Raw genomic sequence first — 24,243 nt, forward strand, 5'->3', positions numbered from 1 at the left:
ACAGATTAAGAGACTGCCATGATCTTAGTTTCATTATCTTATTCTCCCTTTGCTAAATACATAGACAGATACGTGATTAAGATATTATGGTATAGAAGTAATGTATCAGTAAGAAAGTGTTATAGAGTAAAATAAAGATAGGCTGCCAATTTCTATGTTATTTCTTTATCCTATTCTCCCTTTGGTTAATACATAGACAGATAGGAGATAGAAAAAGTATGATATTAAGTAAAAACGTAAAGTAAGAAGTAAGAAAGTATTATAAGTGCGCTATAAGTATGACAAAAAGTATATTATAGTGTACGTGTTTGTATGGTGGAAAAAAGTAGTATTTTTTGTGTAGGCCTACGTGTGTATTGAAATAAGTATATAGGCCTAGGTATGCGTGTATGGTAAAGAAGTATAAAGAATTAATGTATAGGCCTATGTATGTACGATAGGAAAAGGGTGTTATGTGTGTGTGTGTGTGTGTGTGTGTGACGAAAAAGAAGTATATGTGTGTATGTATATGTGTATGTTTATATGTGTGAAAAAAGTATTATATGTGTAGGCCTACGTGTTTGTGTATGATGTATGTGTATGTATGTATAATGAAAACATGTATTATGTGTACCTGTGTGTGAAAATAAATAGAAATAAAATTGAAGATTATAAGAAGAAAATAGAAATTGTCGCTGAGTCAAAACTTTTTCCTATGTGACTCACGAGAGAAAAGGAGAAGGAGGAGAAGGAGGAGGAAAACAGAAGGGAAGGAATGAAAGAAGGAAAGGAATGAGAGAGGGTAAAGAAGAGAGGAAGGAGAAGGAAGAGGAGGAAGAAAACAAAAGGGAAGGAAAACGAAGATATAAAGAAGGGGAGAATGAGAGAAAAGGTAAAGATGATAGAAAGGAAAAAGAGGAGGAGGAAGAGATTAGAAGGGAAGAAAGGAGAGGGAATAGGAAGGATCGAGAAAGAGGAGAAGGAAGAAAAGAAGAGAATGAAGAAAGAAGGAATATAATTGAAGAAGGGGAGAATGAAAGGGTAAAGAAGATAGGGAGGAAAAGGAGGAGGAAGAGGAAAACAGAAGAGAAGGAAAAAGAAGGAATAAAGAAAGAGAAGGAGAGAAAGAGTATAGAAGATATATAGAAAGGAGAAGGAGGAGGAGAAAGAAAATAGAAAGGAAGAAAGAAGAAGGAGAGAAAGGGTTAAGAAGATACGAGGAAGAAAAAGGCAAAATAAAAATCCTCGTGATTATAGAAAATGACTTAGAGAGTTTGTTAACGGAGGTGCAGATAAATAATAAGGATTCAGGAGTTATGGAAATGTAAAAGAAAGTAGAAGAAAGCAAGAATTAGATTATATGAACATTAGATAAGAATGGAGGAGGAAAAATGATTGATTGAATGATTGACTAATTAATTGATGAAGTAGATTGTATTAAAAACAGATAGAACATAAGAGATTGGAAGTCTTGCTATATTATAATCCTCAAGCAAAGTATCCTACACAAAAAGATAGTAGAAATAAATACGAAAATATATAAAAAAACATGAAAGAAAATGAAGAAAGGCAAGGAAGAAGGAAAATGAGACTTACAAATATGCATTATACTTTTTATTCAGGTTTCATGAGTAAAAAAAATAAAATAAATCATTATAATTAATGTCGATATGGGTGACTGGCCGCCAAATATATCCACCCTTTTTCATGTCCAGCCTCACTAAATGCCTTAATATGCCTTTTAGAATGATATATAAGCCATTTTTCATCTTCACTCTAACTGCGAAGGTCAATTTAGGGCAGACTTGATATATGTAGGAAATAGTCGAAGCGAGTGACTATCCGCCCTATATACCCGGCTTTTTCATCTCCAGCCTCACTAAATGCCTTAATCTACCTTTTAAAATCATCTAGAAGCCATTTTTTGTCTTTATTCTAACTGCGGAGGTGAAAATCCAGCAAAATATTCGGCCATAACACTAAGGTTTGCGCTCCGTTCTGGCAAAGCTGCAGCGATGCCAGACTCCGATGTTTTGATAATTCTCATTGATTTTCGTTCATGATACGCAGATCATTATATCGAATGGCCTCTCAAATTACGCACATACCCAACGAATAGCGTTTAACGTTGAATATTTAATAACAAAAAGACAATTACACTGTTTAATAATGTCGGTTGGGTTAGATCAGCTTGAGATAAGGGAGAGAACATGGATGCTGTGGCGATGGGTGGACGAAGCATAAAGAAAAATAACACTCTGTAACGCCTTGGTGCTGTTAAATGCCCATTCCCTTATTATATCGCTCAACAGATGGCGCTGACGGCGGGCGGGGGATTTAAACTTGATAGGGGGATTTAAATGTGTGAATTAATACCTTAAGGACCAAAAGCTGACTTATAATTGAGATATGAAGACCCTTATTGACATTTCTCAGCAATTAGAGTCAGTATATATCTAGGAATTCAACTGCAGAAAGAAAAAAAAGTATAATTTGCAGATAAAAAAGATGGAAGAGTTGAATTGGGTATGTTAATGTAGGAGTTAATAGCTTTGAGACCACAAACTGACTTATAAGAGAGATATATGGACATTTTTTAGTACCTGGGGTGAGCTAAGGTACAGAAGCACAGATATAGAGCAAATAAAGGAGAATTTACCTGTGAAAAAAGAACTTAATATATGAAAAAAAAACATATATCAGGCACGTTTTGTATGTTTATTAGATATCAGCTTAATCATTTTTACTAGGAACAGATTAGTGATTCTCTCTGCTACCCGTGTTTGACAATGCACCATAGAAAATAACTTATAATACTGATTTTATAGAGGTTGTTAGCTATGAGAAAATCAACTCATTTCTATAGTTAAAAGATATATAGTCATTCTTTTCCGCTATACCTCCATTGCACATTAACTATTAGAACTTACAGTAGGTTAATTCTATATACAAACTAACTATCATGTAATTTTCTTTGCAACAATAAACTTTAATCAATCAATCAGATAATAAAATATAGCAATCACTTATGGGTTGTTCAAAATGAAACCCCCATCTTTCTGACACTGTGCTGGATGAAACAATTATGAGTCCCTTTTTATATATACTTATCAGCTACCATAAAAAGAGAAATAGTGGGAATATATTAATAGTTCTCTTTTTAGCCGAACCCGCCGAGCCGAGGTCAGTGTGCCGCCGAGGTGGCCGTCAACAACACCTCCGGGGGAACGTGAGGTGAGATTTTGACCGTTTTTATCCACTCGTACCTCCATTTTCACCTCTTTTTCACGCAGGTTGTTATCTCGTGTGTGTTTTATCGGTGTCCATCTCGTGTGTGGTGGTGGGCGGGGCTGGGTGGAGGGATTTCGTATATATGTTAATTTTTTCCTTCCTCGCTTTCTGTTTTCAAGGCTGTTTTCTCACGAGTGTTTTTTTTGGTGTTTTTCCTGGATAATATTCACATAATTTTTTCATTCCTCGCTTTCTGTTTTCAAGGCTGTTTTCTCACCATTGTTTTCGTATATATGTTAATTTTTTCATTCCTCGCTTTCTGTTTTCAAGGCTGTTTTCTCACGAGTGTTTTTTTTGGTGTTTTTCCTGGATAATATTTACGTTAGGGTCCAAAGCCTCCTCTGGCGAAGGTAATACTCACAACATGGATTCTTTTTCAGTCCCTAAATGCCGTGCAGTAATTAGTGACCTCTGAAAAATAGGAGGGTGGCGAAGCTCCATATATATAGTTTACTTTTTGTCCATACAACTCACTATCGTATTGCTTTTCAGTCTCAAATGAAAAGGGGGGTCGAGACGGGTGAAGCCCCCTCGTTAGATAGGTTATGTAGTTAGGTTTGGTTAGTTTAAATTTATTGGGCAAGAAAGGGGAGAATGGGAGAAAAGGTAAAGAGGATCGAAAGGGGAAAGAGGAGGAGGAATAAATTAGAAGGGAAGAAAGGGTAAAGAAGATAGGAAGGAGAAAGAGATGGAAGAAAATAAGAGAATGAAGAAAGAAGGAATATAATTGAAGAAGGGGAGATTGAAAGGGTAAAGAAGATAGGGAGGAAAAGGAGGAGAAAGAAGAAAACAGAAGGGACACAACATGGCAGCAGCAGTCCAGTCGGTGTTGCGAGAGATGGAAGCAGGATGATTCGCCGGTGTGCAAGTTCGCCGATACTGGCAAACCATCTTATTTCATTCACCAGGTCCAGTCCAGAGATGATTCGGTGCAAGTTCGCCGATACTGGCAAACCATCTTATTTCATTCACCAGCGAAGTGTCCAGCAGGATGATTCGCCGGTGTGCAAGTTCGCCGATACTGGCAAACCATCTTATTTCATTCACCAGCGAAGTGTCCAGCAGGATGATTCGCCGGTGTGCAAGTTCGCCGATACTGGCAAACCGTTTTATTTCATTCACCGGCGAAACGTCCAGCAGGATGATTCGCCGGTGTGCAAGTTCGCCGATACTGGCAAACCATCTTATTTCATTCACCGGCGAAACGTCCAGCAGGATGATTCGCCGGTGTGCAAGTTCGCAGATACCGTCTAGAAATCATGAATGCATTTGTTTGCCTAACACTGATGGCACTGGTAGTAAGAGTGATGATAGCTTAAGATAGGTTTTTCTTTTCTTTAATTGTTGTAACACGTTAAAACATACGCACTAAATAAGGATAACAGTAAATTATTTTTTTTCATCACTCACACTGATTTGCCTGGTTTTGTTCTATTTTGTCCACTTTTGATCTTTGTGAGCGGTGAGTGTAATACAGGAACAGGAAGTTGAACCTCTCTGCGAGCTATTTTGCGGCTTCGGCGGGGAGTGCACAACGGGCATTGAAAAATCAATCTTTTAATGATTTCCCGAGAAAACTACTATCTCCTTAGTAAACAGCCCCATATTTTGTCCAGAAATAAACAGTCAACATCTCGAAATTAGTAGGCTGCCCTGTTGTGAATAATCCCCAAGAGCTCTGTAGGCTCTCTTTTCTCGATGCTGGGAAAGGTTAAATCAGTATACCTGTAGTTTAGGTTAGGTTAGGTTAGAAAACACATGCCCTTGAACTTATAAAAATAATAATAATAATAATAGATAAACCTCTCAGTGATAATATAGGCCAGAAATAAAAGCCCCACCTTATTCCTGTGTTGGCGGCAGGTCATCTGTGGGCTGCTGGGCGGTGGCGAGGGAGGAAAATGTCGAAGGAGGTCTCCCGCGAGGTGATCGAGTCCATCAAGAAGCAGCAAGCCGAGACACAGAAACGCCTCCAGCTAGCCAACCAACACATCAACACCTTGTACACGCAGGTGGGTGGACAGAAGCTGGCAAAAGTGTTCCTCGTGCAGTGCTGGGAAAAAGGGCACAAATGTCTTATTGGATTATGTCATATTGTTTGATGAGTTTGGGTAGGCTGGTGCATTGGTTGGTGAGACCTTTCGGTTCTTTGCCTGACGGTTCACCCTAGCATGGCTCATAGGGGAAGGTCATCCAGGTAAGAATGTGTGATTAAGTGAAAATAAGTGACTTTATTGCAGTTAGGAAAGTCACATAGTACTGAAAAGGAAAGTGTGTGAATAAGAAGGAAAGAGGAACGAGAGGAGGACCTAAGAAGCGATACAAAGCGTTACAGGTCAAAAGAAGAAGAAGAAGAAGAAAATGGAGCCTTTTATCCTTCTGTAATGCCAAGAGGTTAGCTTAAGTATGGAATGTAGGCCTATGCTGAATCACTAAAGTAGGTATAAGTATTTTGACCTCTCTCTTGGCCACTTTGTACTATCTTCTGTTGTGGGAGCGGTGAGTAGCGGGCTTTTTTTCTGCACTCTCTTTGTTGCCCTTGAGCTGTCTCCTTTGTTGTTAAAAAATAAATGTTAGTAATTATAATAAACGGTAAACAGTAATTAAGTAAACGGTAATGTGTGAGTAATTATAATAAACGGTAAACAGTAATTAAGTGTCCATTAAATTTCTGCATTCCGTTCCATCGTTTTTTTAATGGAATGCGGAAATCTAACGGACGTAGGGAGACACACTCAATTACTTACAATACGGATCCCTACTTTTGTGATTCTGTGTACATTCTTTACTTAACCTAACCTCCTAGATGTAATGAAAAAAATAGACATTAATATAGCAGAAAAAGACATTGATATATCCATTTTGTATCAGTTTTTGCTTTCTTGCTTTGAAGTTAGTTGTTCAATGTCAATCAGTCAGTCACTTACTTATTTACTCATTCACTAATCTACTCACCCAGTCACCCACCCGGCCGGTCAGTCAGCCATTCATCTACTCACTCAGTCCCTCCCTCACCTAGTTATTCAGTCAGCCAGTTGGTCATTCATCCTTTCCCAGGGTCAGTTAATCAGTCAATCACTCACTTATTCACCCTGTCACTCACACAGTCAGTCCCTCACTCACCCAGTTATTCAGTCAGCCAGTTGGTCATTCATCCTTTCCCAGGGTCAGTTAATCAGTCAATCACTCACTTATTCACCCTGTCACTCACACAGTCAGTCCCTCACTCACTCACTCATCCAGTCACTCACACACTCCCTCTGTCCATCAGGTTCAGGACTTAGAATTCCAGTTCAAAATGGCGATCGTCAACAAGAAACACTCGGCGCGTTACAACCTACGGCAGAAGCTAGCGGTCATCATGGGCCTCAAGATTGTCTACCTCAACTACTGCTCAGTGAAGTCGCAGGAGCTGGAGAGCATCAACCGAAGACTGCGCGTTCTGACCGACCGAGAGGATGACGAGGCAATGGATACCGACTCCAATGAAAATGAGGAACCTAGCACTGCCATTCTCGAGATGTAGAGTCGTGATTTTATGTACTTGCGGAGTCTCGAGTGTTTTCCTGACGCGAGTTTAGTTTTCGTCTACCTGTTAAGACTCAAGGTGCGTTTTGTTACGTTTGAGGTGTGCCGAGACTAACCTCCACTTCGTACTGTGACGCGATTTCTCCGCGAAGCCTCGAGGTTATGATTTAGTTCACCCGTAAAGACTCAGAGGTGATTTACGTTGTTTTCTTTGAGCTGTGCCAAGACTAACCTCCGCCTTGTTTTGTGTTGCGATTTGATTTACGTATGTAGCCTCGAGTGTCTTAAGAACGTAGTATAGCTCACTAGAGGCTCTGGGAGGTGTTCCGTTCTTCTCTCTCCTTCATTACGTAGGCGATTAGCGCGTTTCTCTTCATTAGTTTGCTCCGAGAACTGCCGAAGGGAAGGGCATTACGTGTTGCGTCTGTGTTGCGCTGAGATTACAAAACCGTTACGTGAGTTTGTGGGACGAGATTGAGTTGAGTAGTTTTTTGAGGCTAACAGTTTCTATACGTAAGGTTTCCCCCGCCTGGCAGACTAAGAGGGTACAAGTGTGTGTTTTCTGGAGGGCGTTTGAAGCTGCGAGGAAGGCAGGACAAGCGAGACTGTTTCCAGAGACGTTTGGTGTTTGGGAGTTTTCATTATCTTGCTTAAGGGGTTGAAGGTGTGTGGCAAGCAAGACATTTTCTGGAGACATTTGGCATTCACGAGTCTTCATCCTGCGTTTGGTGTTTGCGAGTTAACCCACACACTTGAAGGACACTCACAAAACACCGAAACTCACCCAGGAACTACGCAATATGTCGATGAAGGTGGAGGAAAGGCAAGTGGAGGAGGAGGAGGAGGAGGACGAGGAAGAAGAGGAGGAGGAGACGTTAGTGCTAGTCGAGCTCCACGGCGTAATAGACTCGGAGATCTTCACTCAGGACAGCTTCAGTAAATTCAAGATTCTGGCGGTGGATTCCGAACGGCCGGTGATACAGATTGAAAACTTCGTCTTCTCCGGCGAGTATGAGCACACAGTGGGGACGGCTGTGTTGTTCGAGGAGGAGGAGAAGCGACTGAAATGCGACCCCGTGTTCTGCAAAAAGCCGGCGCGGATGTTACGTTACGCCTGCAGCACAAACAAGAAGCTGAGCATGAAACGTGTGTTCGTCTCGGAGAAGAGCGGAGCCAGGAATGTGAAGTTTGAGGGGACGCCAGGAGCTAGCCACCCCCCACAGGACTCCTCTGACCCTGTAGAACCTCCTGTTGATGGTTCTGCTACTGATGTGGATGCCAGTGTGGAGGAAGAGACATTAGAACCGCAAAGTTATACCGAACCGATGCAGGAAGATTAGCCATTTAGACCTTCTGCTCCTACCCCATCTCCTCTTTCTTCCTATTCCTTCTCCTCCTCCTCCTGTTTCTCGTACTCCTTCTCCTCCTATCCGATCTCTTTCTCTTCCTATTCCTTCTCCTCCTACCCGATCTCTTTCTCTTCCTATTCCTTCTCCTCCTACCCGATCTCTTTCTCTTCCTATTCCTTCTCCTCCTACCTGATCTCTTTCTCTTCCTATTCCTTCTCCTCCTACCCGATCTCTTTCTCTTCCTATTCCTTCTCCTCCTCCTCCTGTTTCTCCTACTCCATCTCCTCTTTCTCTTCCTCCTCTTCCTTCTATTGCTATATACACCACCAAGGAAGGAGACATACTGACCCCACAAACAAACATAAGGAGATGAAAAACAGTCTATATGTGTGTTTCTTTGAGGTCTCGCTTCATAAAACTCCTCCTCCTCCTCCTCCTATATACACCATGATAGAAAGACACACACACTGACCAAACCAACAGACATAAGGAGGTACAAGCTGTCTATGTTGGCTTGGAAGAAAGGAAGGCCAGGGAAGATAGACCCAAAAACTGTACTGGGATTGACGGTAGATGAAGCCATAAACAGCATGAGAGTTAGCCACATGGAAGCGCTCTCGGTGGAAAGCTGGAAATGAAGAGATGGAGAGAGAAGAAGAATTAAAGGATATAGAGGAAGGAAGATGAAGTAATGACCTTAGAAGAAGAAATAAGAGTTAGCCACATGGAAACGCTCTTGGTGGAAAGCTGGAAGTGAAGAGATGGAGAGAGAAGAAGAATTAAAGGATAGAAAGGAAGGAAGATTAAGGATTGACGACCCAATAAGTGACATTAGGCTTCAGAGGTCAGCAGAAGAAGGAGGAGGAGGAGGAGATGAAAAGGAAAAAGAAAAAGGAGGAAGAGGAGGAGATAAAAAAGAAGAAGGAGGAGAAGAAGAAGGTGTGAAAATCCTCCTCCTGCTTATATGAAGAAGGAGGAGGAGGAGGGGAAGAAGAAAAAGTAGAAGAAGAAGAAGAAGAAGAAAAAGGAGAAGAAGAAGAGAAAAAATCCTCCTCCACTTACTTATCCTCTGTTTTTTGATGCTCTAAGGAAGGGAGGTACATCAACAGTCTCTCCAACAACCCACAGAGGTGCAAGATAACTGTACATGTGTGTGTGTGTGTGTGTGTGTGTGTGAGGCTCAGAAGCGCACAAACAGCGGAGACACGGAATCTGGCTGCCGCGAGTGACCGTCAACCATAGCCATAGAACGTGTGTGTGTGTGTGCATGTGTGTGTGTGACGTCTCGTATTAGGTTATATCGTAAACTTATACATAGATTAGCGTTGATGGCTCTGGCGATGGCAATGTCCGAGTGCGTCGAAGTGAGGCTATAAGGTTGGTAATGTTAGACGCTCACACCCCACACATCACCTATTTCCAAAGGCCAAAAAAGAGATCAGTCGGGATGTAATGAATGTTTTTTTAGGTTCATGGTACAGAAGAAGGGTCAGACTACCAGAAGGGCCATGAAACTACCCCTTGAAATGCCCGGATCTCCTACGAAAGCCTTACCAAATATGAGTGCTTGGGCGCCGAAATGTTTAGGAATATAACCCTAAAGTTGGTAGCTTCTAACATCAGCTATTTCTAAAGATCAAAGAGGGGGGCAGTCGGGTTCTAATGAGTGTTTCTTCAGGTTCATGGTACAGAGGAAGGGTCACACTACAACCAGGGTCATAAAACTACCCCTGGAAATGCCCACAACTCCTACGAAAGCCTTGTCAAATAGGTGTTTTTGGGCGCCGAAATGTCTATACGACTATAAAAATGTCAGGTCAGGTCAGGTCGTCTTGTTTAAACCATACACCTCATTTGCAGTGTTACCAGATAATCGTACTGACCACACTGTATTTCCCTGTTCCTGACCACACAACTATTGCCAGAAAAGTATAGAAAAAAAATAGCTATCAGGTTTTATGGGAACTTTAAAATTGACTCATTATTTGTGTGGGTATGATAGTTTTGGGTCTGTAGGGGTGTAAGAAGGTGTGTAAGGGTGTGTAAAAGGGTGTAGGAAGCTGGACAGGGGTGTAAGTTAGGTATCGGCCAAAAAAAGGATCGTAATGTGGTTGTGTACGGGGGAAGAAGTTCTGTTTAGTCGGCGCAACATCTGTGGTCATATGCCGGAGACAGACAGAAGGGGAAGGAATTATAGGAGAAGGAAACAAATCCCAGGAGACGAGACACAACCCCCGATTAATACCTGGCACCCATTCACTGCTGGGTGGACAGGGGCGTAGGGTATCGGAAAAGCCGCCCAAATTTTTCCACTCCGCCCGCTATGCTGTTGAGAGGTGTGGAGACGCTTGAAAATTGAGTACGAAAACCTAAGTGGATTGATGTAAGATAGTGTAGAGGGAATGAGGGTGTTGTGGAAGGGGTCCAGGAGGTACGAGGGTGGTGGTTAAGGGTATCACGAGAACCTGGTAACACTGCATTCCGAGGTATTAAAATGAGCGCTGTCGTTCGTAAGTTATGAGGCATTTGCAACGCTGAATGTACAAGCAATTACTACCTGAAGGACCGATGACTTTAATTAACTTACAGGAATAATGATAATGATGTCGAGGGCTTTTTTTGGCACACTTAAAAATAATAATAATAATGAGGTGAGTTTTGTTTGAGTGACCTCGTGTATAATTGTTTACGTTTGTGTTTTCCCGAGGTGATTGATGTGCCACGGCCAAGCTTCTTTGAATATGATATACTTGACGATTTAGTGTTTGATTTGACCTTGTTTTTGGTTATATATTTACTTTATTTAACTATTTATTTACATTTATATATTTAGTTTACTCATTTATTTTATTTTTTACGCTATAGAGACACATATAGGCCATGGAAAATGTTATTGGGAGTGAAGTTAAGTGTAATTCAGTGAAATGAGTGTATAGAGGCCGGCATTGTTTTCTGTGTTGGTAATGATGTGATATCTCTTAACCTTATACGAGTATTCTTTGTGCGTAAGGGAAGTACCTCAAGGAAAAATATAATTGGAAGGAGAGAGTGTGGAATTTTATGCAGGTGAGTCATAGTGTATAGAAGCTGTTGTTGTCTTTGTGTTGGTAATAAGTGATGTCTCTTTTTGTTTATAGTTAAGGAAGCAGCTCAAGGAGAAAATAAAAAAATAAAAATAAATAAATAAAATAAAAGGAGGTGAGGCACGTTGAATTCAATGAAGGCGAGGAACACTGTATAAGCTGGGATTGTTTTTTATGTTGGTAACGATTTATTTTTTACAGCAAGGGAGCTAACCAGTCAGGGGCAAGGAATAAAAGAGAAAAAATGTGAAAAAAAACCCTGCAAAATTCACCCATACAGAAAAATGGTTGAGAATTCCGAGATACTATTCACGAGTCTCATAAAATACATGATAATATTGATAGGAATTTACGGTACTTGATTTTGGTGAGTAATTCTATTGAGCCAAACTTAATATTATTTATACTTATAGCACATGGATTTTTGTGGACAGTTATTGAATGGAGCCAGAGGACACTAGTATATATGCGTCCTTATGGAACATGCGTTTTCGTGGATAATTATCATATGAAGTCTGACTGAAAGATTACAAAATACCTCGCTATCATACATTATTTTGGAGGCTGTGTGGAAGTTCAACAAATTTCTATGAAGTCTGACTAAAAGATTACAAAATACCTTGCTATCGTACATTATTTTGGAGGCTGTGTGGAGGTTCAACAAATTTCTATGAAGTCCGACTAAAAGATTACAAAATACCTCTCTATCGTACATTATTTTGGAAGCTGTGTGAAAGTTAAACAAATTTCCATATGGGACTAAATTTACGTATACGAAATCCAACTAAAAGATTACGAAATATCTCTATCGTACATTATTTTGGAGGCTGTGTGAAAGTTAAACAAATTTCCATATGGCATTAAATTTACGTATACGAAATCCAACTAAAAGATTACGAAATATCTCTCTATCGTACATTATTTTGGAAGCTGTGTGGAAGTTAAACAAATTTCCATATGGCACTAAATTTACATATACGAAATCCAACTAAAAGATTACGAAATATCACTGACCTATCGTACAGTATTTTGGAAACTGTGAGGAACTTTAAACAAATTTCCATATGGCACTAAATTTACATATACGAAATCCAACTAAAAGATTACGAAATATCACTGACCTATCGTACAGTATTTTGGAAACTGTGAGGAACTTTAAACTAACTTCTATATGGAACTTAATTTACGTATATGAAATCCAACTAAAAGATTACGAAATATCTCTATCGTACAGTATTTTGGAAACTGTGAGGAACTTTAACTAACTTCTATATGGAACTAAATTTATGTATACGAAATCCAACTTATAGATTACAAAATACCTCTCTGACCTTTAGTAAATAATCTTGAGAGCTGTTCAGACCTTTCAATTTCTATACGGAGCTTAACTTACGTATATCAAATCACATATGCATCATAAAAATCCCTCCAATCTATAACACATGATTTTGGCAACTTAGAAGAACTTACACGACTTTTTAACTGGGGGTAAACTTAAGTAAGTAAAATCACATTATAACATTATAAAATACCTCTGATCTTGGCAACTTAGAAGACCTTAAACTAATTTCTATAGCCCTAAACTTAACCCGGTAGCAATGACGGGCCAAATTTGTGGCTTTACCGTGTAGCAGTGATGGGCCAAATTTGTGGCTTTACCGTGTAGCAGTGACGGGCCAAATTTGTGGCTTTACCGTGTAGCAGTGATGGGCCAAATTTGTGGCTTTACCATGTAGCAGCGACGGGCCAAATTTGTGGCTTTACCATGTAGCAGCGACGGGCCAAATTTGTGGCTTTGCCATGTAGCAGTGACGGGCCAAATTTGTGGCTTTACCATGTATCAGCGATGGGCCATATTTGTGGCTTTACTGTGTATCAGCGACAGGCCAAATTTGTGCCATGATTTAAACCCCCCAAAATAGATGATACATAAACTGATCACAAATGCTTTGATATATATTATGAAATGGTTTGTGTGAGTGATGATTTTTTCTCATTTTTCTCGCTTAGAGGGACCATTAAGAAACATGATCCCCGCTGCTACTGGGTTAAGTAATATTTTGTTTACATATTTGTCACATTCTCCCTGTAAGCAAATTCTATACTATCTGAAGTCCAAATGAGTGATTACAAAATTAGTTCAGATATATACCACATAATTTCTAAGGCTGAATATCGCTTAAAACTACTGTCTATCGAACTATACTTAACATGGAGTGCATATATAATCTCTCAAGCTGCATAAAACTGTATATATAAAACGTAAACCACTTTATTTACGAAGCTGAACGGAATGATTAGAAAGTACCTCACCTTGGCACATAATCTCAAGCTGTGTGTGAATCTTAAAACTACTTTCTATGAGGCTAAAATTAAGGATTAGAAAATATATATGATTGAGTATAGCACAGGAAATACACACAACCTTGTCTATTGTTTGGAGATGAGTGTGTGTGTGTGTGTGTGTGTGTGTGTGTGTGTGTGTGTGTGTGTGTGTGTGTGTCCGAAGCTACCATTCATCACAGGACTTGTATAATTATCTGGAAACAATCACTAGACTTATATAAACACACACACACACACAGATACATAGACATTCCGTGTGTGTTTGCGTGTGTGCGATATTCAATACGTAATCATGCAAGTAGAATCATTTGTTTTTTGGCGACATACTAACTGTGTGTGTGTGTGTGTGAGTGTGTGTGTGTGTGTGTGTGTGTGTGTTTAATAAAGGTCAAACTACCACCAGGGTCATAAAACTACTCCTGGAAATGCTGTCAACGCCTATGAAAGCCTTGTCAAATATGTGTTTCTTTAGGTTCACGGTACAGAGGAAGGGTCACACTACCACCAGGGTCATAAAACTACCCCTGGAAATGCCCATAACTCCTACGAAAGCCTTGTCAAGTATGTGTTTCTTTAGGTTCATGGTACAGAGGAAGGGTCACACTACCACCAGGGTCATAAAACTACTCCTGGAAATCCCAATAACTCCTACGAAAGCCTTGTCAAGTATGTGTTCTTGGGCAGTGAAATGTCTTAAAATACAACCCATAGCATTATTTGAGCCTCACACTAACGATAATACTAAACATAATAATCTTAATCAATGACTGGTACGTAACATGGAAGAGAGTGAGCAACGCGACGGTAAGTACGTGCGACGGAACTTGAAGAAACACTTAACGGAACACTTAAAAATACATCAGTTGGCACAAAAAAATACGTAACTAGATAAGGAAAAAGAATAATGAAACCACAAAAGGAAAACAAAGAAACGTAACCTCAAAATACGACTAAAATGACACGACCCCAAAAATTACGTAACTGGATCAGGAAAAAATGAGAAAAATAATGAAAAAATAAAAACAAGAGAGAATCAGACAGAAATTAGCCCACAGAGTCTTGCCATGTCGAAACGTCGCATGGAGAAGTACAGTTTGTGACAATGACAACAGATATACGTAATGACCCATGAGATTGAGACAAAGGAAAGAAAAAAAAGACACTGTGTTCGACGGAGGAATGAGCTCGTAAAGTCTTGTCATCTCGGAACCTCACACCGAGAAGTACAGTTTACGGCGACGACAAGAGATACGTAATGACCCAAGAGATTGAGACAAAGGAAAGAAAACAAGACACTGTGTTCGACGGAGGAATGAGCTCGTAAAGTCTTGTCATCCCGTAATCTCACACCGAGAAGTACAGTTTACGGCGACGACAAGATACGTAATGACCCAAGAGATTGAGACAAAGGAAAGAAAAAGACACTGTGCTCGACTGCGGAATAAGCTCGTAAAGTCTTGTCATCCCGAAACCTCACACCGAGAAATACAGTTTACGGCGACGACAAGATACGTAATGACCCAAGAGATTGAGACAAAGGAAAGAAAAAAAGACACTGTGTTCAACTGCGGAATGAGCTCGTAAAGTCTTGTCATCTCGAAACCTCACACCAAGAAGTACAGCTTCCGACGACGACAAGATACGTAATGACCCAAGAGATTGAGACAAAGGAAAGAAAAAAAGACACTGCGTTCAACTGCGGAATGAGCTCGTAAAGTCTTGTCATCTCGAAACCTCACACCAAGAAGTACAGCTTCCGACGACGACAAGATACGTAATGACCCAAGAGATCGAGACAAAGGAAAGAAAAAAAGACACTGTGTTCGACGGAGGAATGAGCTCGTAAAGTCTTGTCATCTTGAAACCTCACACCGAGAAATACAGTTTACGATGACGACAAGAGATACGTAATGATCCATGAGCTTGAGACAGAGACAGGTATTAGCCCATAAGAGTCTCGTCACGTAGCCTCACACCGAGAAATACAGCTTTCGACGATGACACAGATACGCAATGATGATCCAGGAACTCGTCGCCCACAAATTCATGACGAGATAATTTGCGTGATGCTGCCCAACCGGACGCCACGACCAAGGGAACAGCCCCCCGAAAACCTCATGCCCGACGTACAGGAAAATCGCGTTCATTCCAGCGTAGCGTAACGGATTGCCGCTCCACCACTTCCGCTGATCAATGAGGAGGTAGAACACGGTGAAGAGGATGAAGGCGAAGGAGGCGGTGCAGAGGACGTATGAGAGTGACCAGAGGTTCTTGTTGACAGGGATGAGTCCGCCCTCCTTACGCCAGCCGCAGAGGAAGCCCGCCATTAGCCCGGTTACGCCCGCCCACGCCAGCCATCGCACGACGCGGCCCCAGTGTGTCTCGAAGGTGATGATTATACGTCCACATGCGGCGCCGAATTGAACCTGTGTGTGTGTGTGTGTGTGTGTGTGTGTGTGTGTGTGTGTGTGTGTGTGTGTGTGTGCGTTTGCGTGTGTGTGTTTGATGGGAAAGAGAGATATATATGGTTTTAGTTTACAAGTATTTTTTTAGGGTGAAGATTATGAGTAAATATGATGAATGAATGCATGAATAAATATCTGAAAGGGAAATAATCAAGAGCTGCATTTAACACGCACACGCACACACACACAAAAAAATATGTCAAATTCCGATACTAATTTGATCTCGTAAAAATGTAAAGAAGTAAAAGTACACTATAGATAAAAAAACACACACACACACACACACACACACACAGACTACAAAACAACACTGAGAAAGACAAAAAAATATCACGATCGGAAAAAAAAAAATCTAAAACGATGACAATTTTTTTAAAATGAACTGAAATGGATATAAATTGAACCACTACTACTACCACTACTACTACTACTATTACTACTACCAACACCTTACCATCAGCACAGACGTCAGGGCACCCAGCAATCCCTCGGGGTCGTAAGGCGTGTTGCTGGCGTAGATTTTAGCACAAGTGGGGTGTGCGTAGACGTGTTTTTCACCCACAAACACTCGGTCGATGTACCCCGCAGCCCCCCCAGTGCAGCCCCGGTACATCCCCCACTCGTGCAGCCCCCCAGGCCCCAGATAGCCCCTGTGGGAGAGAGAGAAAATGGTGTGTGTTAGGGGGGACTGAGAGAAAATGTTAGTAATTAAAGGAGGACTGAGAGAGACAGAGAGAGAGAGAGTAAGCCCCGCAGGCCCTAGATAGCCCCTGTGAGAGAGACAGAAAATGGTGTGTGTTAGGGGGTGACTGAGAGAAAATATTAGTAATTAAAGGAGGACTGAGAGAGAGAGAGAGAGAGAGAGAGAGAGAGAGAGAAATAAAATACGCAATTGATTACTTTACGTTCAACATCAAAAAAGAAAAAAATATCGAGGGAGAGACAAACAGAGAGAGAGAATGGGGGGTGGGGGGGAAACTGTAAGAGAAAATGGTGGGTATTGAAGGGGAACTGATATATCATTGAAGGTGTTTAGCATTTGTTAATCTTTATATAAAGCTTGAATTTGCTGTTTCCCTCTGTCTATTTTTTTCTTTCCCTCTCGCACCCTCCCTCCCTTACGTACTTTGGGCATCCCGGGACAGACAGGCCGAAAGTAAGCACCACCTGCATTGTTACCAGCACCAGCGTGAACACCCACTGCGGACTTGAGCGCACCAAGTCTCGGACCTTCCAGTACCACACATACTGAAGGGGAAAAACAGGGGAAGTTAATTCGTTAGTTGATTAGGAAGTTAGTTAGAAGGTGAGTTAGTTTGTGATTTTATTTTGTTTATACCAATTTGTTTTACCGTTTCCTTGTGTTTTAGTTTTACCTCAGGGGACTCTTGTGGGTTCATTAAGTAGACTTCGATCACAGCCGTCAGGAGGTAGCAGATGGCGAAGCGCTGGAGCACGCCAAAGATACGAAAGGTCGGCATGTAGTTGTTTCCATTGGTGCTGCGCGAGAACGAAAGAATGTAAAGAAAAATGTTAAGTTTTGCACATTGGGAGGGGATATCCAGCACACCAATACCACATGGGAAACACTCCACTATCCACCACAGCGGCAGAGAAAGACCTGGGAGTGTATGTTACCAGGCTACCAGTGAAGGGATATCCAGCACACCAATACCACATGGGAAACACTCCACTATCCACCACAGAGGCAGAGAAAGACCTGGGAGTGTATGGCTACCAGTGAAGGCAAAATCCGTGCCAATCACAGCGGATGGGTTAAAGGTATTAGAACCCATACAAAAAATACTCAATCCTAAAACAAAAGATATCCAATCCTCACCTGTTGACGATGAGGCCCAGAGCGAAGAGGATGATGCACCTTTTGAGTATACGCAGGACGATGATGATGCGCTTGGTGGTGCGACGGAGCTGAGAGCGCACGGAGAAGACGAGACTCACGCCCATGATCCACAAGAACCTGAGGAAGGGGCGGAAAGTGACGAAGGTAACGAAAGGTGAACGAAAAGAGGGAATAAGAGAGAAAGAAAATGAGAAAAATAGGAAAAATAAAGGAAAAATAGGAAAAATTGAAATAGAAAATAAAGGAAAAATAGGAAAAATAAAGGAAAAATAGGAAATAAAGGAAAAATAGGAAAAATTGAAATAGAAAATAAAGGAAAAATAGGAAAAATAAAGTTAGTGAAAGATAATAGAAAGAGAGAGAAAGAAATAAAACCAAATGAGAATCTATTTTAGGTTCAGAGGAATATAAAAAAAAGAGGTTGGTAGCTCATCTGCAGAAAAGAAGGAAAAAGAAGGAAAAAAAAATCAAACCAAACATAATCGAGGCCAAAATAATGCAATAAGGACAAAAACAAGACGCGTTTACACTTCTACAATACAAAAATAAATAAATAAAGAAATACAAAATAAATAAATAAATAAAGAGGGAAAAGGGAAAATCGAACACAAAGAATGAAGAAAAAAAAGAAAGAAATGAAGTAAAAGAGATGACCACCACTACGCGTCTGAGGTAAAAAAAAAAAAAAAAAATAAATAAATAAATAAATAAATAAATAAATAAATAAAATATAATCACGCTCACCATGGGAAGACGAGGTCGGCCACTGTGATACCATTCCAGGGCGCGTGTTTGAAGAAGCTGTACTGTCCGCCGCCGTAATTGACGAAGATCATGAGCACGATGGCCAGCCTGGGGTAGGGGGACGGAGGGGAGCTGATGATAATAACAATAATAATAATAATCGTAATAATAATAATAATAATAATAATAGTAATGTTAGTCCTAGGGAAGTGAAAGGGACGGCAGACATGGATAAGGAAGGAAAAATGAAGAAGATAAATTACGTATGGAAGAATAAATAAACAAAGAATAACCAATAGGGAAAAAAGAAATCGGGAAAATGGGGAAAAGAGGGAAAACATTGAAATAAAAAATGGGAAACTGGGTAAAAATGAGGGAGAAAATGGGTAAAAATGAGGGGAAAAATGGGTAAAAATATAGAAAAAATAGGAAATGGGAAAAATAGGGAAAAAATTAAGATGATGAAAAGGGTACAAAAAGAAAATGGAATGAAGGAAACAGAAAGAGAGAAAGAAAGAAAGAAAAGAAGCAAAATCGAGACAGCACACACACACACACATACACACACACACCCTCTGAAGGCATCCAGTGAGAGCAGCCGCCCTGACTCCCTTCTTGCGTCGGGGAGTGGGAGCGGCAGGTCTCGGGTAACATAAAACGTCTGTACGAGGCTCTGGTTGCTGTGTAGGGGGCTTGCGAGCTGCTCCGAGGCTAGCACAGTGGAAGCAAGTGAGGCGGAGTGCTGCATGGATGAGGGCTGTGAGGAGGTGGAGGGGTGAGAAGATGTGGATGGTTGCGGTTCGGTTGAGGTTGACGGTTGTGGTTCCTCCATGGATGAGACTAGGGGTCGGCGCTCGCTAGGGTCGGATGTGGTTCGGCGCTGAGGAGAGAGAGAGAGAACATGGGAGTGTTGTTTTTTGGGTTATTACTTGTTCTTATTCTTCTTTAAGCAAAGGAGTCAGTTCAACGGCACGCTACTCACTGCTCCCAAAAAGAGTTAGAGGAGTGGCCGAGAGATAGGTCAATTTCGGGAGGAGAGGTGACCTGAATTATTACAAGTACATATCGGCTAAGAGAGATCAAGACACTTACCCTCAGTTCCGGGGAGGCGGCAGATGAATCCATGCGTCTCACCAGGAACTTCGCGCATTGCCACATGAAGGCGAGGAGGAGGTAGAAGAGGGCGGCCGTGAGCAGGGCTACGGGAGGGAGATCCGATTATAACCCGTACACAGTTTATATGATCATTTAACAATACATACTTTTATTATCGAATTTTAAGTAAGGGAAAATAACTTGTCTGGCAAAAATTGATGCTCTCATTTATTACTATTATTGTTACTAGGAGAAAAAGGAGGAAAAGAGAAGGAAAAGTAAGGAAAATAACAGAGATTAGAAAAGATGCAAAATATATGTTAGGAAAATGGTGTATTAGTGTGTGTGTGTGTGTGTGTGTGGAGATGAAAGAGGAAAGAAAAGAGGAAAAAGAGGAGATTAAGTGAAGGAAAAGTAAGGAAAAAGATGGAGATATGAAAAGATGAATGATATATCTTGTGTGTGTGTGTGTGTGTGTGTGTGTGTGTGTGTGTGTGTGAGTGCGTACGTGCGCCAATACTCACGCAAGTACTCATTTTCCGGCTGTCTCGTCACCTCAATCTCCGCCACTTTCTCCCCCAGACGAAGATGGTAGTTCCCGTACTCCCGAAAGTGGTACTGGAGGCTACAGGGGGAAGGGAGAGTTAAGGGGTGTTGGGGTGAAGGGATGGGGAGGGGCGGAAGGGGATGGGGGAAGGGCTGACTGACTGACTGAATGATTGATAGGTTGACTGACATCTTAACTGTTTGACTGACTATCTTAGAGACTGGTTGATGAGTTGACAGATCAATTGACTGACTAACTGACTGACCGACTGATTGACTTGCAAAGAAGAATATAGTGAACACATTGACTGCCTGACTGACTGAATAACTTATGAATTTACTGAAAAGAGAAATAGTTAAGAGACTGACTGACTGACTGAATGAATGAATGAATAGCCAATGAATTTACTGAAAAGAGAAATAGTTAACCAATTGACTGACTGACTGACTGGCTAACTAACTTCCCAACTGACTGACTGACTGACTGAGTAAATGAATGAATAGCCAATGAATTTACTGAAAAGAGAAATAGTTAACAGATTGGCTGACTAGATGACTGACTGACTGACTGACTGGCTAACTAACTAACCAATTGACTGACTGACTGACTGACTAAATGAATGAATAGCCAATAAATTTACTGAAAAGATAAATAGTAAATAGATTGACTGACTGACTGACTGACCTGTACAAATCGGTGTCGTCGTTCTTGGTGATGAAGAGGTTGGTCAGATATGTGGTGTTGACGATGAGGGTCTGGGTGTCCGCGGGCGGCAGGGTGAGGAAATACCACGGCGGACACTAGCGGAGGGAGTTGATTCATTTATTTATGTCGGAGAGAAATAAAAACAGTGGAGCGAATATTTTTAAGGTGGATACTGGTGGATGGAGTTTGTTTATTCATCTATTTTATATCAGAGAAAAAAACTACCAGAGGGATTTTGTTTATATATTAGAAAAAAAGAAAAAGAAACTCAGATGGGATTAATGTATTTTTTATAGAAAAGAAAAAGAAGAAAATAGTGGAGGGATTTTATATTTTTTTACATGAGAAAAAAGGAAAAAAGAAAAATAAAGAGAAGAGGGAACTTAACAGGAAACCCCCCCACCAAACTCGTCCTCTCCTCAAAGAAAATGATAGAAAGATTTCCAAATGCTTATTTAAAAAGAGTTCAAGTCACAGGAATGCAAAAAATACAGACCCCTCATATGCATCAAGAAGGTGTTTGATCTCATAAGCCAACCAAAGCCATACATCAATAAGCGCGTGAACCTCAACACAAATCTATAAGCCCAAGAACCTTGTAACTCTCTTAGACCAAAATTCTATAGACTCCTCAACATACCACCTAACACCATAAACACAAATAAACGCATGAACCTCAACTAACCTTATAGCACTCCTCAGCCTGTGCCCATAGCTTGAGGGTGTTGTGGGCGTCGCCGCTGGCCACCTCGAGACACGCCTGGCCTAGGGTGAGGTGGTGGCCATGGGGGGCAGCCGGACATGTCGGAGGAGGGAAAAACTCATCCCCGTCGCCCATTGTGGTTACGCCTCTGTCTGGAAATGGGGAAATAGGGGTAAAAAATAGGGAAATTGTGGTAAAAATGGGGTATGGGTAAAATTGGGGTATAGCTGTATGTGGAAATGGGGAAAAGGGAAATGACTCTGGAAATGGGGAAAAATTATAGGGGTAGAAATGGGGTATGGGTAAAATTGGGGTATGGCTGTATGTGGAAATGGGGAAAAAAGAAATAGGGGAAATGACTCTGGAAATGGGGAAAAATATGGGTAGAAATGGGATATGGGTAAAATTGGGGTATGGGTAAATATGGGGTATGGGTAAATATGGGGTATGGGTAAATATGGGGTATGGGTAAATATGGGGTATGGGTAAATATGGGGTATGGGTAAATATGGGGTATGGGTAAATAAGGGGTATGGGTAAATATGGGATATGGGTAAATATGGGGTATGGGTAAATATGGAGTATGGGTAAATATGGGGTATGGGTAAAATTTGGGTATGGGTAAATATGGGGTATGGGTAAAATTTGGGTATGGGTAAATTTGGGGTATGAGTAAATATGGGATATGGGTAAATAAGGGGTATGGGTAAATAGGGGGTATGGGTAAATATGGGGCATGGGTAAAATTGGGGTATGGGTAAATATGGGGTATGGGTAAATATGGGGTATGGGTAAATATGGGGTATGGGTAAATATGGGGTATGGGTAAATATGGGGTATGGGTAAATATGGGGTATGGGTAAATATGGGGTATGGGTAAATATGGGGTATGGGTAAATATGGGGTATGGGTAAATATGGGGTATGGGTAAAATTGGGGTATGGGTAAAATTGGGGTATGGGTAAAATTGGGGTATGGGTAAATATGGGATATGGGTAAATATGGGGTATGGGTAAATATGAGGTATGGGTAAAATTGGGATATGGGTAAATATGGGGTATGGGTAAATATGGGATATGGGTAAAATTGGGGTATGGGTAAAATTGGGGTATGGGTAAATATGGGATATGGGTAAATATGGGGTATGGGTAAAATTTAGGTATGGGTAAATATGGGGTATGGGTAAATATGGGATATGGGTAAATATGGGATATGGGTAAATATGAGGTATGGGTAAAATTGGGGTATGGGTTAAATTGGGGTATGGGTAAATAAGGGGTATGGGTAAATTTGGGGTATGGGTAAATTTGGGGTATGGGTAAATATGGGGTATGGGTAAATATGGGGTATGGGTAAATATGGGGTATGGGTAAATATGGGGTATGGGTAAAATTGGGGTATGGGTAAAATTGGGGTATGGGTAAATATGGGGTATGGGTAAAATTGGGGTATGGGTAAAATTGGGGTATGGGTAAAAATAGGGTATTATTGTAGGAGTACACCAGTCTAGAGATGGCTTTTCTTACCCTGACCATTAGAAAGAGCTCCGCATTCTGAGTAAATTCATCCCCATAAACACCCCTCGGAAATCATTTATAACGGAGGAGGGGCCGTTAGGTTAGGTTAGTTTTAGGTTAGGTTAGTGTTAGGTTAGTTTTAGGTTGGGTTAGGTTTTAGGTTAGGTTAGGTTAGTTAGGGTTAGGTTAGGTTAGGTTGGGTTAGGAGTTAGTTTAGGTTAGGTTGGGTTGGGTTGGGTTAGTTGGTTGGTTAGTGTTGAGTTAGGTTAGTGTTAGGTTGTTTTAGGTTAGGTTAGGTTATGTTAGGTTATTTTAGTTTAAATGCACCTGTGTGGACGAAACTAGTTTTTCTGGTAGATTTCGGTCTGTTTTGAATGTGCTCTAAATTTTTATCGCAAATCATTAGTCTCTTGGTTGGAAGGGGGTAAAAAAACACGATTTGCGATAGAAATGACAGAATATTCATTCAAAACAGCCGAAAAACTACTGAAAATGCTAGTTTACCAAAAATAGGAAGAGGAAGAGAAAGAGAACCTTCCTCCCTTATTCCTCTCTCTTCCTCCCTCCCTGTCAGTCATTATTTCCTCCCTCTTTTTCTCCCTCCCTCCCTCCCTTATCTCCCTTCCTTCTTTACTTCTCTCTTTTCCTTCCTTTCTTTTCTCCCTTCCTTTGTTTCCTCTTCTTTATCTCCCTTCTTCCTCCTCCTCCATTGTCTCTCCCTTTCGGTCACATGTTTTCCTCCAGTCCCTTCCCATCCTCTTTTCCTCCCTCCCTTCTTCTCTCTCTCCCTTCCTCTCTTTTCTCCCTCCCTCAGTAAGTTATCTCCCTTCCTCCTCCTTTCTCTCCCTTCTCCTCTTACTCACCTCTCCCTTATAATGAAGAACGTAGTAAATGGAGGAGGTAAAAGTCTCTCCTTCTCTCCCTTTCCTCCCTTTCTCTCTCCCTCTTCTCTCCCTTCCTCCTCCTCCTCTTGCCTGCGTGGAAAGTGTAAACAAGAGTCAGCTGATCCATCCCCCCCCTGACCCCCCCA

The 24,243-nt window shown here is 41.1% G+C and overlaps 3 protein-coding genes across 16 annotated transcripts; 2 read left to right on the top strand and 1 right to left on the bottom strand.

Moving 5' to 3' along the window:
* Nucleotides 1-3,115: 3,115 nt before the first annotated feature.
* Nucleotides 3,116-6,994, top strand: LOC126982263 (uncharacterized). The gene is made up of 3 exons (XM_050834248.1): nt 3,116-3,213; nt 5,134-5,282; nt 6,542-6,994. The coding sequence occupies exons 2-3, from the start codon at nt 5,172-5,174 to the stop codon at nt 6,794-6,796; spliced, it is 366 nt and encodes a 121-aa protein (XP_050690205.1). The 5' UTR covers nt 3,116-3,213; nt 5,134-5,171; the 3' UTR covers nt 6,797-6,994.
* A 153-nt stretch (nt 6,995-7,147) lies between these two features.
* LOC126982262 (general transcription factor 3C polypeptide 6-like) lies at nt 7,148-10,904 on the top strand. Its single transcript, XM_050834246.1, has one exon. It carries the CDS (start codon nt 7,599-7,601, stop codon nt 8,136-8,138), a length of 540 nt encoding a protein of 179 aa, XP_050690203.1. The 5' UTR covers nt 7,148-7,598; the 3' UTR covers nt 8,139-10,904.
* Nucleotides 10,905-11,616: 712 nt separating this feature from the next.
* LOC126982260 (heparan-alpha-glucosaminide N-acetyltransferase-like) lies at nt 11,617-24,206 on the bottom strand. Of its 14 annotated transcripts, none has more exons than XM_050834243.1 (16): nt 24,077-24,206; nt 21,679-21,848; nt 20,973-21,088; nt 20,266-20,366; nt 19,739-19,845; nt 19,219-19,526; nt 18,647-18,754; nt 17,882-18,019; nt 17,418-17,541; nt 17,168-17,289; nt 16,496-16,691; nt 15,442-16,002; nt 15,049-15,179; nt 12,385-14,919; nt 12,245-12,276; nt 11,617-12,035 (listed from the first exon to the last, which is right to left on the bottom strand). In XM_050834243.1, exons 2-12 carry the CDS (start codon nt 21,829-21,831, stop codon nt 15,547-15,549), a joined length of 1,929 nt encoding a protein of 642 aa, XP_050690200.1. In that variant the 5' UTR covers nt 21,832-21,848; nt 24,077-24,206; the 3' UTR covers nt 11,617-12,035; nt 12,245-12,276; nt 12,385-14,919; nt 15,049-15,179; nt 15,442-15,546. The 14 variants fall into 14 exon arrangements, with proteins under 14 accessions (XP_050690200.1, XP_050690199.1, XP_050690197.1 ...); XM_050834242.1 differs by having other exon boundaries at nt 11,617-12,136; XM_050834240.1 differs by having other exon boundaries at nt 11,617-11,768; nt 11,931-12,276.
* Nucleotides 24,207-24,243: the final 37 nt, after the last annotated feature.

Source organism: Eriocheir sinensis, chromosome 50, assembly GCF_024679095.1.
Source record: "Eriocheir sinensis breed Jianghai 21 chromosome 50, ASM2467909v1, whole genome shotgun sequence".
Classification (NCBI taxonomy): domain Eukaryota; kingdom Metazoa; phylum Arthropoda; class Malacostraca; order Decapoda; family Varunidae; genus Eriocheir; species Eriocheir sinensis.